General features: G+C 43.4%; 1 protein-coding gene across 1 annotated transcript in view; it reads right to left on the bottom strand.

The window, feature by feature from the left end:
* Window positions 1-5,703: 5,703 nt before the first annotated feature.
* LOC106600547 (voltage-gated purine nucleotide uniporter SLC17A9) overlaps window positions 5,704-14,689 on the bottom strand; it is a 45,078-nt gene continuing 36,092 nt past the window's right edge. The window contains exons 11-13 of the mRNA XM_014191981.3: window positions 14,006-14,061; window positions 13,860-13,889; window positions 5,704-13,416 (exon numbers count right to left, since the gene is read on the bottom strand). Coding sequence (XP_014047456.1) covers window positions 13,238-13,416; window positions 13,860-13,889; window positions 14,006-14,061 — 265 coding nt within the window. The 3' untranslated portion in view covers window positions 5,704-13,237. The remainder of the gene's footprint in view (window positions 13,417-13,859; window positions 13,890-14,005; window positions 14,062-14,689) is intronic.

Here is a 14,689-nt window from a genome sequence, read left to right as displayed (position 1 = left end):
CTGCCTTTAAACAGCTTGGAAAATACCAGAAAAATGATGTCATGGCTTTAGAAGCTTCTGAAAGGCTAATTGACATCATTTGAGTCAATTGGAGGTGTACCTGTGGATGTATTTCAAGGCCTGCCTTCAAACTTAGTCCATCTTTGCTTGACATCATGGGAAAATCAAAAGAAATCAGCCAAGAACTCAGAAAAACAATTGTAGACCTCCACAAGTCTGGTTCATCCTTGGGAGCAATTTCCAAACGCCTGAAGGTACCACGTTCATCTGTACAAACAATAGTATGCAAGTATAAACACCACGGGACCACACAGCCGTCATACCGCTCAGGAAGGAGACGCGCTCTGTCTCCCAGAGATGGGCAAATCAATCCCAGAACAACAGCAAAGGACCTTGTGAAGATGCTGGAGGAAACGGGTACAAAAGTATCTAAATCCACAGTAAAACGAGTCCTATACCGACATAACCTGTAAGGCCGCTCAGCGAGGAAAAAGCCACTGCTCCAAAACTGCCATAAAAAAATCCAGACTACGGTTTGCAACTGCACATGGGGACAAAGATTGTATTTTTTGGAGAAATGTCCTCTGGTCTGATGAAACAAAAATAGAACTGCTTGGCCATAATGACCATCATTATCTTTGGAGGAAAAAGGGGGAGGTTTGCAAGCCGAAGAACACCATCCCAACCGTGAAGCACGGGGGTGGCAGCATCATGTTGTGCGGGTGCTTTGCTGCAGGAGGGGCTGGTGCACTTCAGAAAATAGATGGCATCATGAGGTAGGAAATTTATGTGGATATATTGAAGCAACATCTCAAGACATCAGTCAGGAAGTTAAAGCTTGGTCGCAAATGGGCCTTCCAAATGGACAATGACCCCAAGCATACTTCCAACGTTGTGACAAAATGGCTTAAGGACAACAAAGTCAAGGTATTGGAGTGGACATCACAAAGCCCTGACCTCAATCCTATAGAACATTTGTGGGCAGAACTGAAAAAGTACGAGCAAGGAGGCCTACAAACCTGACCAGCTCTGTCAGGAGGAATGGGCCAAAATTCACCCAATTTATTGTGGGAAGCTTGTGGAAGGCTACCCAAAACGTTTGACCCAAGTTAAACAATTTAAATGCAATGCTACCAAATACTAATTGAATGTATGTAAACTTCTGACCCACTGGGAATGTGAAGAAAGAAATAAAAGCTGATATAAATCATTCTCTCTACTATTATTCTGACATTTCACATTCTTAAAATAAAGTGGTGATCCTAACTGACCTAAGACAGGGATTTTTTTTACTAGGATTAAATGTCAGGAATTGTGAAAAACGGAGTTTAAATGTATTTGTCTAAGGTATATGTTAACTTCCGACTTCAACTGTATGTGTGTAAGAGAAAAGGAATGAGGGTGAGAGAGAGAGGGGCAAAGAGATATTGTTTGGGCATCAGAGAATCATTCCAAAACAAGTATGGGTAGCTGCAGCCCAGTATGGGGACCGGAGTGTGGGCGAGTCAAAAGGTGTGGGTGTATGGAAAGCAAATCAGCTAATTGATCAGATTTTTTGCCACTCAAGGCAGTTTTGCGTGGCTTCTCGGCTGATTGAGCTGCACAACAAGTAGAGTCGAGCGGGAAATCAGCGTACGGTGTTGTATCCTACTGGGTATCACGGTCATGTCGCCGGAAGAGGCCATTTTTTTCCTCCTATGATTTTATTTCAAATAGGGATAGCAGCCCACACAATAAATAATAACTAATAACCATCTTGATGTCACCTTGATATACAGTATACATACAGTCTACTATTCAATGGGGAGGGCATGAATGGTTATAGAAAAGTTTTTGGTCATACGCACATCCTTAAAAACTTAGGTGCTGGGCTAATGAAGAATACTTGTAAAGAACACAAGGCAGTCTGTTTATGCTCCCAATTCACTGCTTTATTGACAATGTTTCGATCTGAAACAGATCTTCATCAGGCCAAAGAGGGCATGAACGACAACAGAACCTGGACACAGTGCCCTTCGTTCCCACTTGACAAGCACTACTGTCCGGCAATGGCATGGGAAGTATCTACCTAGTAGCCAATATCAGGGTGACAGTCACAGCAAGCACACACATACAATGCATGAAACAACAGTACACCCATCATCAGTACTTTTAATAAAAAATGAACTATTGTCAGTTTTATAACTGAAAATGTACAATTATTTGTGTAAAACTAACAGTGAAATACGACTCATTGTCTGGCTTCAGAAAAGAAGTGCAAACTCTCTGTACTGTAGGTCAATCTACAGTGGTCGCCTGGTAAGAGAAGGAAGAACAACACACTGCTCAATCAAAACGTCGGACCCTGGCCTTTGTGCGACAACGCTTTTGGTGGCCCACCATGGTTCCGGACGTCTCCTCGTTCGTCGCCACCTGCACTGTCTGTGCTCAGAACAAGACACCTTAGCAAGCTCCGGCTAGCCTCCATCAACCTCTTCCTGTCCCTCACCGTCCCTGGTCACACATATCCCTGGACTTCGTCACTGTTCTCCCTCCATCTGATGGCAACACCACTATCCTCACGGTGGTGGACAGGTTTTCCAAAGCCGCCCATTTTATTCCCCTCCCCAATCTACCTTCGCCAAAGAGACAGCCCAGCTCATGTTGCAGCACATCTTCCGGATCCATGGACTTCCTGTGGGCATGGTTTCTGACCGTGGTCCTCAGTTCTCATCCCGGTTCTGGAAGGCGTTCTGCACATTGAGTTGTTGGCCAGCCGGTCTTCCGGGTTGCATGCTCAATCCAACGGCCAGTCAGGACCTGAGACGACTCTTCGGTGCCTCGTCTCGGCCAACCCCACCACCTGGAGCCAGCAACTTGTGTAGGTGGAGTATGCCCGAAACACCCTTCCCTGCTCGGCCACTGGGCTCTCGCCCTTCGAGTGATCCATGGGTTATCAGCCCCCGCTCTTCCCGGAGCAAGCGGAATAGGTCAAAATACCCTCTGCCCAGATGTTTGTCCGCCGCTGTCAGCATACCTGGAAGAGAGCTCGGTCAGGAGCTCAGGTATTGTCAACAGGCGGACTGCCACCGGACCCCAGCTACCCACTATCGTCTTGGGCAGATGGTATGGCTGTCTATATTTACATTTGACATTTTAGTCATTTAGCAGACGCTCTTATCCAGAGCGACTTACAGTAGTGCATACATTTCATACATTTTTTTCTCCGTACTGGTCCCCCGTGGGAATCAAACCCACAACCCTGGTGTTGCAAACACCATGCTCTACCAACTGAGCTACATGGGACTACAACTGAGCTACACGGGGTCTACTCGGAATCTGCCTCTCCGGGTTGAGTCCTACAAACATTCCCCCCGTTTTATCGGCCCTTTCCCCATTTCCAAGATCCTTAGCCCCTCTGCTGTTCGTCTTCTGTTGCCCCGCACCCTCCATATACATCTCACGTTTCATCTATCAAGGATTAAACCTCTGTCTCACAGTCCTCTTTCTCCTCTTTCCAGGGCAGACCATTCTGCCTGCCCTGACCCTGCCGTTCTGTACCTTTTGGACTCTGCTCTGGATTACTGACCTCTGCCTGCTCTTGACCTGTCGTTTGCCTGCGCCCTGTTTTTGTAATACACTTTTGTTACTTCGAACTGTCTGCATCTGGGTCTTATTTTGAGGTCTGATAGACGTAGGCTATACTGGAAATATGTTAGTTCTATCAGGCTGCAATGCCTAAAATTAACCTCCTAAGGAAATCCCTAAGATCAGGCTAACAGGCGCAATGCAATTAGCGTTTAAACCATGTTAATGGTGTTCCAATACAAAGGATCTCAGAGGACCTCAGGACTTCTAACACCTGATCTATCACCAGTGAATGTTTAATCCTCAACAACACAATGCCCAGTCGTTAACTAGGTCTTTATGTCGTTAGTTAGTCCTAATAAACTCCCTGTGCCTTTTAATGCCGTTAACTCGCATTCCACTAATTAGCATTCTGATCAGGAGAGAGAGAGGGATCAGGAGAGAGAAAGAGGGCGAGAGAGTGAGGAGGGGGAGGGACATACAGTAGAGTAGGCCCTCTGCCACAATGGAAGGATATCCCATGAGACGGTGACACTGTGACATTGTCATTAACTTGATGCTAATTACAAATTAATAGGGCTATTTCATTTACATGTATCTCTGGCTCTGTGACGGGGCCCTCCTATAGTAGGTTACTCTAGCGAGGCCCATTGAAGCCCAGAAGATGTGGGGAGGTTTCTCTTGTCCCGTCTCCCCACAGTGTTTCATGGGAGCTAATTAAACAGTGGGCCAGTCATCATGATTATGTCTGTGTGCTGCTTTAACTCTGCAATTAAGAGACTTTTTGAATCTACCCATCTAGACCGTGAAGTGACTGACTGACCCTCCGCCTACTCTTAAAACAGAGGCAGTGTTCCGCTCTACCTCTCCCCTGTCCACGTAACTACAGCGACAGTCAATTCCTATTAGATTAGAGGTCCTAGAGGAAAGGAGACAACGAAAGGGAACTGTTTCAGACTATTTGGGACATGACGTAAAGTGCGATTCCTGTGTGCCTTTCTCATGGCACCTGTAGTATATTGTCTTCAGATTGTATTGCAGGTGTGATGGAGATGGTCCAAAATCAAGTCATCATCAGTGTAAAAGATTTAGATGCACTATTGTAAAGTGGTTGTTCCACTGGATATTATAAGGTGAATGCACCAATTTGTAAGTCGCTCTGGATAAGAGCGTCTGCTAAATGACTTAAATGTAAATGTAAGACATTTATAACAACTATATTACCTAAAAACCTGCAACTCCCTGCTCCAGCCATCTTCAAATGATTCATTGTGTTAACCATTGAATTCTCCAGAACCATCCTTGGTCTCTGACCCCTCCACATCTATTTCCACGTTGACGGCCACAAGCCACCGGTCTCCATGGTAACCTGAGCCTTTAGTCCCGTGAGAGTGGTGTCGTGGGACTGTGTCAGCTAGCCAACATGGCACATAGCATTCTGCCATATGGTGCCACCCCATACGTCCTGGCTGAGCCGGGCCTGAAGAGAGGGGAGTGTTAATGGGAGAGACCTGCCTGCACCAGTATACACTCCACAGCTGAGGCAGAGAGATCTGAGAGCACATTATGCCCACTATAAGGTGCATGTTGCATGCTTGATGGTTTTACTATTGCTCATCCGTTATCACAAGGGTGTGTGCAATGAGTACAAAAAGTATAATATGTAAGAAAGTACAATACCACTGAAACGTCTTTGAAGTTAATTGCCATTACATTTTACATTTTAGTCATTTAGCAGACACTCTTATCCAGAGCGACTTACAGTAGTGAATACATACATTTCATGCATTTTTTTTTCTCTCCGTACTGGCTCCCTATGGGAAGCGAATCCACAACCCTGGCGTTGCAAACACCATGCTCTACCAACTGAGCCACAGGGAAGGTTAGTTACAAACAAATCTGATTGGGTGGAAAAAAATAACTATATGACATCTTCTAGACATACGAAACACACTTACATTTGTTGTATTTCTAAAGTAAGACAAAACATGCATTGTACTGCCCTTTTCCAATGAGCTACTTTGTGACTGTTGATTATAAGCCCTCTGCTGCCCCTGTGTGGTAGCAGGTGAAAGTACATCTTACAGTCTAACCACGTCACTTTCTATGGCAGGAAGGAATAGTCCAACAACTCACTACAGTTGATAAAATAGTTGTATTTATTTCAAGTTCAATAAAATAAGATTACAAATACAATATATGTTTTAAGCAATAGTATAGTATTTATTTTGCATAAACATTTTGAAAACTTTTTTGATATATATTACATTGTCTTATCAAAAATAGTCAGTATGCTTTTGCAGAAAGCTACACGTTTGTGAAATGTTGGTGGGCGGAAACATAATCAGAATTATATGGTTCTTGGTTCTAATTCAATGGGCCGGTATGACAACATATCAGCATACAAAAGGGCAGCATGTGACACAGGGTTGGGGGGTAAATTCTGGAGAAATTCAAGTTAATCAAAATTCCAATTAAATAATTTTTTTATATCCTAATTGAGATGGCATTTTTCTATTCTTGAATTAGAATTTCAAGTCACTCACTGATTTTACTACTGGTTGGACCCCAAACCTGATGTGACAGAAATAAAACAAGCAATGAAGGCATTTTCAAACAATCATCAGCTAAGGCAAGTGAAGTGAAAGAGCTTTTGAATAAGGGCATCTCTTAGTCAGCTTCTGTGATCGAAAATGTTGGGTGTTCAGTTTACAAAAAAAGTAAAAACAGTAGACTACAAATTGGTCAGACATTGACAAACTAGGGCATAGCTTTTGTACAGTACCCGGTCACTAACATGTGTGTTACCTTTTGTATGCTAAGGCCTAAGGTATAAAGCAGGTCTATATGTAAGTTTCATTTATATATGTATCTACAGGTAGAGTCAACACTGTTCATGTATTCAGTAACAAGAACATGTTCAATCAAAAATGCCATAATATAACTGATTCATAATGTCATCCTGGTTGTCCTCATCATAACCTTACTGCAATCAAGGCCTTTGTTTCTGAGAAGCAAGCACCCTACTGTGTCCGTACCACTCTGTGGGTGGTAAAGCTTAACATGTTAAAGATGACGTCACATCCTGTCCAGACTGAAGTAATCATAACAAACAGGAGCCGTCTACGGCATGACAGTTGACTGCCTCATCAGCTGTGGGGAACTGCATCCATCAAGTCTTCTTTAAGTGGCCACTCTCAAATGATACATTATGGCATCTTTCTACAGGTCTCCTATGCTTTATTGACAACATCATTGATATCAATTTCCATATAAATGAAATGCATAAAAAACAAAAAAAATCTGTGATTCAGGTATTTGTATTTGAGCATGTCATGCAATTATCTTCATTACATTAAAAAAAGGAAACGTAATAACAGTTGGCCTTGTTAATTTAACATAAAACAAATCCTTCTAGCTAAATGTATGTTGAGGCTACAGTCTCTATGACAGCTCTGGAGATAAAACAAAATGCAGTGAAGCTCACTGACGAGCATGTAACCATGGTGATAGACGATGGCAGGTAAATTGTACAGTACATCAGAGTGGGTGTATGGGTGATTAGTCACCTCCTAATTAGATGCAACTCACACAGTCATGTATTTTTCTTTTAGTCTGCTTTCCCAATAGTCTCCACAGAGTGGGGCTTCCTTCATCAGCCACAAACACACATCTTTCTCGGTAGGCAGGGTTACCTACAGAGCACCCACCGTCAAACCGACTACTCACACACCTCAGTCTCCTCCAACATAAACCCATACCTGTGTGTGCAACCAGGAGACACTGAGGTCATACCGAACCTTTGAACTGTTAACCACAGTGACTGGTTCCACGACCGCTACTCCACAGTCCCAGCCCAACAGGCCCAACCGATCGCTGCCTGCACCTGCCCGCCCGTCCAGCATCACTACTCTGGACGGTTCTGACTTAGAATATGTGGACAACTACAAATACCTACAGTGCCTTGCGAAAGTATTCGACCCCCTTGAACTTTTCGACCTTTTGCCACATTTCTGGCTTCAAACATAAAGATATAAAACTGTAATTTTTTTGTGAAGAATCAACAACAAGTGGGACACAATCATGAAGTGGAACGAAATTTATTGGATATTTCAAACTTTTTTAACAAATAAAAAACTGAAAAATTGGGCGTGCAAAATTATTCAGCCCCCTTAAGTTAATACTTTGTAGCGCCACCTTTTGCTGCGATTACAGCTGTAAGTCGCTTGGGGTATGTCTCTATCAGTTTTGCACATCGAGAGACTGAAATTTTTGCCCATTCCTCCTTGCAAAACAGCTCGAGCTCAGAGAGGTTGGATGGAGAGCGTTTGTGAACAGCAGTTTTCAGTTCTTTCCACAGATTCTCGATTGGATTCAGGTCTGGACTTTGACTTGGCCATTCTAACACCTGGATATGTTTATTTGTGAACCATTCCATTGTAGATTTTGCTTTATGTTTTGGATCATTGTCTTGTTGGAAGACAAATCTCCGTCCCAGTCTCAGGTCTTTTGCAGACTCCATCAGGTTTTCTTCCAGAATGGTCCTGTATTTGGCTCCATCCATCTTCCCATCAATTTTAACCATCTTCCCTGCCCCTGCTGAAGAAAAGCAGGCCCAAACCATGATGCTGCCACCACCATGTTTGACAGTGGGGATGTTGTGTTCAGGGTGATGAGCTGTGTTGCTTTTACGCCAAACATAACGTTTTGCATTGTTGCCAAAAAGTCCGATTTTGGTTTCATCTGACCAGAGCACCTTCTTCCACATGTTTGGTGTCTCCCCCAGGTGGCTAGTGGCAAACTTTAAACGACACTTTTTATGGATATCTTTAAGAAATGGCTTTCTTCTTGCCACTCTTGCATAAAGGCCAAGTTTGTGCAGTATACGACTGATTGTTGTCCTATGGACAGAGTCTCCCACCTCAGCTGTAGATCTCTGCAGTTCATCCAGAGTGATCATGGGCCTCTTGGCTGCATCTCTGATCAGTCTTCTCGTATGAGCTGAAAGTTTAGAGGGACGGCCGGGTCTTCGTAGATTTGCAGTGGTCTGATACTCCTTCCATTTCAATATTATCGCTTGCACAGTGCTCCTTGGGATGTTTAAAGCTTGGGAAATCTTTTTGTATCCAAATCCGGCTTTAAACTTCTCCACAACAGTATCTCGGACCTGCCTGGTGTGTTCCTTGTTCTTCATGATGCTCTCTGCGCTTTAAACGGACCTCTGAGACTATCACAGAGCAGGTGCATTTATACGGAGACTTGATTACACACAGGTGGATTCTATTTGTCATCATTAGTCATTTAGGTCAACATTGGATCATTCAGAGATCCTCACTGAACTTCTGGAGAGTTTGCTGCACTGAAAGTAAAGGGGCTGAATAATTTTGCACGGCCAATTTTTCCGTTTTTTATTTGTTAAAAAAGTTTGAAATATCCAATAAATTTCGTTACACTTCATAATTGTGTACCACTTGTTGTTGATTCTTCACAAAAAAATACAGTTTTATATCTTTATGTTTGAAGCCTGAAATGTGGCAAAAGGTCGAAAAGTTCAAGGGGGCCGAATACTTTCACAAGGAACTGTAGGTGTCTGGTTAGACTAAACTCTCCTTCCAGACTCACATTAAACATCTCCAATCCAAAGTTAAATCTAGAATTGGTTTCCTATTTCGCAACAAAGCATCCTTCACTCATGCTGCCGAACATACCCTTGTAAAACTGACCATCCTACCGATCCTCGACTTCGGCGATGTCATTTACAAAATAGCCTCTAATACCCTACTCAATAAATTGGATGCAGTCTATCACAGTGCCATCTGTTTTGTCACCAAAGCCCCATATACTACCCACCACTGCGACCTGTACGCTCTCGTTGGCTGGCCCTCGCTTCATACTCGTCACCAAACCCACTGGCTCCAGGTCATCTACAAGACCCTGTTAGGTAAAGTCCCCCCTTATCTCAGCTCGCTGGTCACCATAGCAGCACCCACCTGTAGCACGCGCTCCAGCAGGTATATCTCACTGGTCACCCCCAAAGCCAATTCCTCCTTCGGCCACCTCTCCTTCCAGTTCTCTGCTGCCAATGACTGGAACGAACTACAAAAATCTCTGAAAGTGGAAACACTTATCTCCCTCACTAGCATTAAGCACCAGCTGTCAGAGCAGCTCACAGATTACTGCACCTGTACATTGCCCATCTATACTTTAGCCCAAACAACTACCTCTTCCCCTACTGTATTTATTTATTTTGCTCCTTTGCACCCCATTATTTATATTTCTACTTTGCACTTTCTTCCACTGCAAATCTACCAATCCAGTGTTTTACTTGCTAGATTGTATTTACTTCACCACCATTGCCTTTTTTTGCCTTTACTTCCCTTATCTCACCTCATTTGCTCACATTGTATATAGACTTATTTTTCTACTGTATTATTGACTGTATGTTTGTTTAACTCCATGTGTAACTCTGTGTTGTTGTATGTGTCGAACTGCTTTGCTTTATCATGGCCAGGTCGCAATTGTAAATGAGAACTTGTTCTCAACTTGCCTACCTGGTTAAATAAAGGTGAAAATAAATAAATAAAAAACCATGGCTGAAATTCAAACAAAAACATCACAGGAATGGTTCTTTAAATCCAAATATTGAAGCACTATCAGTGTTCCACCTAGGATTTTTTTCAGCAGTGGTGGCGAGGGTAGTGGGTGGGAAGGGAGGATTGGTGCATTGATACTAGTGTTAGTGCAATGACATGCTAGCTGTTCCCATAGAATTAGTCATTGAGCCAAAGGACTATCCCTTTAAAAGCACGTCTCGGCAGATTATCTATATCGATATATATATCTATATAGACACACACAAACACACAGTTGAAGTTGGAAGTTTACATAGACTTAGGTTGGAGTCATTAAAACTCGTTTTTCAACCACTCCACAAATTTCTTGTTAACAAACTATAGTTTTAGTAAGTCGGTTAGGACATCTACTTTGTGCAATTTTTCCAACAATTGTTTACAGACAGATTATTTCATTTATAAGTCACAGTATCATAATTCCAGTGGGTCAGAAGTTTACATACACTAAGTTGATTGTGCCTTTAAACAGCTTGGAAAATTCCAGAAAATGATGTCATGGATTTAGAAGCTTCTGAAAGGCTAATTGACATCATTTGAGTTAATTGGAGGTGTACCTGTGGATGGATTTCAAGGCCAACCTTCAAACTCAATGCCTCTTTGCTTGACATCATGGGAAAATCAAAAGAAATCAGCCAAGACTTCAGAAAAATATTTGTAGACCTTCACAAGTCTGGTTCATCCTTGGGAGCAATTTCCAAACGCCTGAAGGTACCACGTTTATCTGTACAAACAATAGTACGCAAGTATAAACACCATGGGACCACGTAGTGGTCATACCGCTCAGGAAGGAGACGCGTTCTGTCTCCTAGAGATGAACGTACTTTGGTGCGAAAAGTGCAAATCAATCCCAGAACAACAGCAAAGGACCTTGTGAAGATGCTGGAGGAAACAGGTACAAAAGTATCTATATCCACAGTAAAATTAGTCCTATATCGACATAACCTGATAGGCCGCTCAGCAAGGAAAAAGCCACTGCTTCAAAACCACCATAAAAAAGCCAGACTACGGTTTGCAACTGCACATGGGGACAAAGATCATACTTTTTGGAGAAATGTCCGCTGGTCTGATGAAACAAAAATAGAACTGTTTGGCTATAATGACCATTATGTTTGGAGGAAAAAGGGGAAGGCTTGCAAGCCGAAGAACCCCATCCAAACCGTGAAGCACGGGGGTGGCAGCATCATGTTGTGGGGGTGCTTTGCTGCAGGAGGGGCTGGTGCGTTTCACAAATTAGATGGCATCATGAGGGAGGAAAATTATGTGGCTATATTGAAGCAACATCTCAAGACATCAGTCAGGAAGTTAAAGCTTGGTCGCAAATGGGGCTTCCAAATGGACAATGACCCCAAACATACTTCCAAAGTTGTGGCAAAATGGCTTAAGGACAACAAAGTCAAGGTAATGGAGTGGCCATCACAAAGCCCTGACCTCAATCCTATAGAAAATTTGTGGGCAGAACTGAAAAAGCATGTGCGAGCAAGGAGGCCTACAAACCTTACGCAGTTACACCAGCTCTGTCAGGAGGAATGGGCCAAAATTCACCCAACTTATTGCGGGAAGCTTGTGGAAGGCCACCCAAAACATTTGACCCAAGTTAAACAATTTAAAGGCAATGCTACCAAATACTAATTGAATGCATGTAAACTTCTGACCCACTGGGAATGTGATGAAAGAAATAAAAGCTGAAATAATTGACTCTACTATTATTCTGACATTTCACATTCTTAAAATAAAGTGGTGATCCTAACTGACCTAAGACGTGGAATTTTTACTAGGATTAAACGTCAGGAATTGTGAAAAACTGAGTTGAAATGTATTTGCAGGCCAGTCAAGTTCTTCCACACCGATCTCGGCAAACCATTTCTGTATGGCCCTCGCTTTGTGCACGGAGGCATTGTCATGCTAAAACAGGAAAGGGCCTTCCCCAAACTGTTGCCACAACGTTGGAAGGACAAAATCCTCTAGAATGTCATTGTATGCTGTAGCGTTAAGATTTCCCTTCACTGGAACTAAGGGGCCTAGCCCGAACCATGAAAAACAGTCCCAGACTATTATTCCTCCTCCACGAACTTTACAGTTGGCACTATGCATTTGGGCCGGTAGCGTTCTCCTGGCATCCGCCAAAACCATATTCGTCCATCAGACTGCCAGATGGTGAAGTGTGATTCATCACTCCAGAGAACGCATTTCCACTGTTCCAGAGTCCGATGGCAGGAAGCTTTACACCACTCCATGGCATGGCATTGCGCATGGTGACCTTAAGCTTGTTTGTGGCTGCTCGGCCATGGAAACCCATTTCATGAAGCTCCCGACAGTTCTTGTGCCGACTTTCCTTCCAGAGGCAATTAGGAACTCGGTAGTGAAAATTGTAACCGAGGACAGATGATTTCTACGTGCCTCTGCACTCGACGGTTCCGTTCTGTGAGCTTGTGTGGCGTACCATTTTGCGGTCGTTGTTGCTCTTAGACGTTTCCACTTCACAATAACAGCACTGACAGTTGACCGGGGAAGCTCTAGCAGGGCAGAAATTTGATGAACTGGTGGCATCCTATAACAGTACCACGTTGAAAGTCACTGAGCTCTTCAGTAAGGCCATTCTACTGCTAATGTTTGTCTATGGAGATTACATGGCTGTGCGTGCGATTTTATACACCTGTCAGCAACAGGTGTAGCTGAAATTGCCGAATCCACGAATGTTGATATAGAGAGAAACAATTAAGAGTTGTTAAATTAATATAGGAGAAACACTGACTATGATCTGACAAACATCTATGACTGACTTTCACTACTGTTTCACTTCTTTCACTTCTCAAATTCTGATATGGATGTGTTGATACATTTAACAGACCAAGGCTCTCGCTGTTCTCTTTCTACATTTAAGTCTCCAGTGTGCATTCTGTGGTACCTGGGCATAGGTTCTGGTCCTGTTTTAGGGACTCAGATGTGTACAGTGTGGGACCAGGTCCCGTTTTGGCCCCTCAGTTTAAAAGGTGGTTGTTGTGGTAGCAAGCCCTGGTCCCTCATCTCAACGTTGGGACTCAGATGTGGATGTTGTGGTAGTGGCCCTTGGAAGAGTCAATGTCGACTCGGCGGGCCTCAGCGAAGGCCAGGAAGGTGACCAGGCCCACTAGGTTCACCACAGTGATAAGGATGAAGACAGATGTCCACGACCCTGTAGCCTCAATCAGATACCCCGAGAAATACACCATCAGCACACCTGGAGAAACACACACACACGATCAGATACGCAGAGGAATACAGCATTAGGAAACAATACATGCACACACAAACTGAGCAGTTTCAGACTACGGCATATCATATCAACAAATGACAGTTCAGCCTCCCATTCCCAGTTGTGTGCGGTATAAGTAAACGGATTGAAATGCCCCTTCCCCCTACGGTACCCTAACTGTCACCTTCTACTCCCTCAATTATTTATCTGACACAAACTCTATTATCACTCCAGTATCAAATATGCATGGAGCATTGGAGCCAATGAGACTGACAAGAGACACAACCCAAAGTCCTGCCTTTAGAACAATCAGATTCATTATTCATCACTACCTCATGAAAGGCCAACACAATTGATCCTGGAACTGTTGGTGAAAGATTCATCGCAGATGGTTCCGCTTTAGTTTGTCCCTCAATGAACATGCTTACCTGAGAATGCTCCACAGGTATTCATAACACCTGCAATGAAAAATAGATACATGATTCATTTGTAATATTTGACAGGACTGTAATATTCATCAATCAAAAGTCAAATCTGCTGAGAGGTGGATAAAGAAACCACTGGTGTAACATACCAAACAGAGCCCCAGCACATGATGGAGCCAGGTCCTGAACATTCACAGACACACCGCTGGAGTACAGACAAGACACGTTACTGTCTGCCCCAGTAGATTAGGTGTTAAACAGACTCCCTATACTGTCTGCCCCAGTAGACAAGGTGTTTTACAGACTCCCTATACTGTCTGCCCCAGTAGACAAGGTGTTATACAGACTCCCTATACTGTCTGCCCCAGTAGACAAGGTGTTATACAGACTCCATATACTGTCTGCCCCAGTAGACAAGGTGTTATACAGACTCCCTATACTGTCTGCCCCAGTAGATAAGGTGTTATACAGACTCCCTATACTGTCTGCCCCAGTAGACAAGGTGTTATACAGACTCCATATACTGTCTGCCCCAGTAGACAAGGTGTTATACAGACTCCCTATACTGTCTGCCCCAGTAGATTAGGTGTTATACAGACTCCCTATACTGTCTGCCCCAGTAGATAAGGTGTCATACAGACTCCCTATACTGTCTGCCCCAGTAGATAAGGTGTCATATAGACTCCCTATCTTTGTCACCTGAACATATTAAACCCTAGAAAACTGACAGATAAGTGGAACTACTGTTAAAGCACGGCACTTGTGAGGGGGTGGTTATGTTTATATGATCCATTCCACTGTTGGTTATTATCTACATCCTGCATTTATCATTT

This window comes from Salmo salar, chromosome 03 (assembly GCF_965601325.2).
Source record: "Salmo salar chromosome 03, fSalSal1, whole genome shotgun sequence".
Classification (NCBI taxonomy): Eukaryota; Metazoa; Chordata; class Actinopteri; order Salmoniformes; family Salmonidae; genus Salmo; species Salmo salar.
Note: the sequence above shows the minus strand (reverse complement) of the source record. Positions and strands in the feature narration are given on the sequence as shown.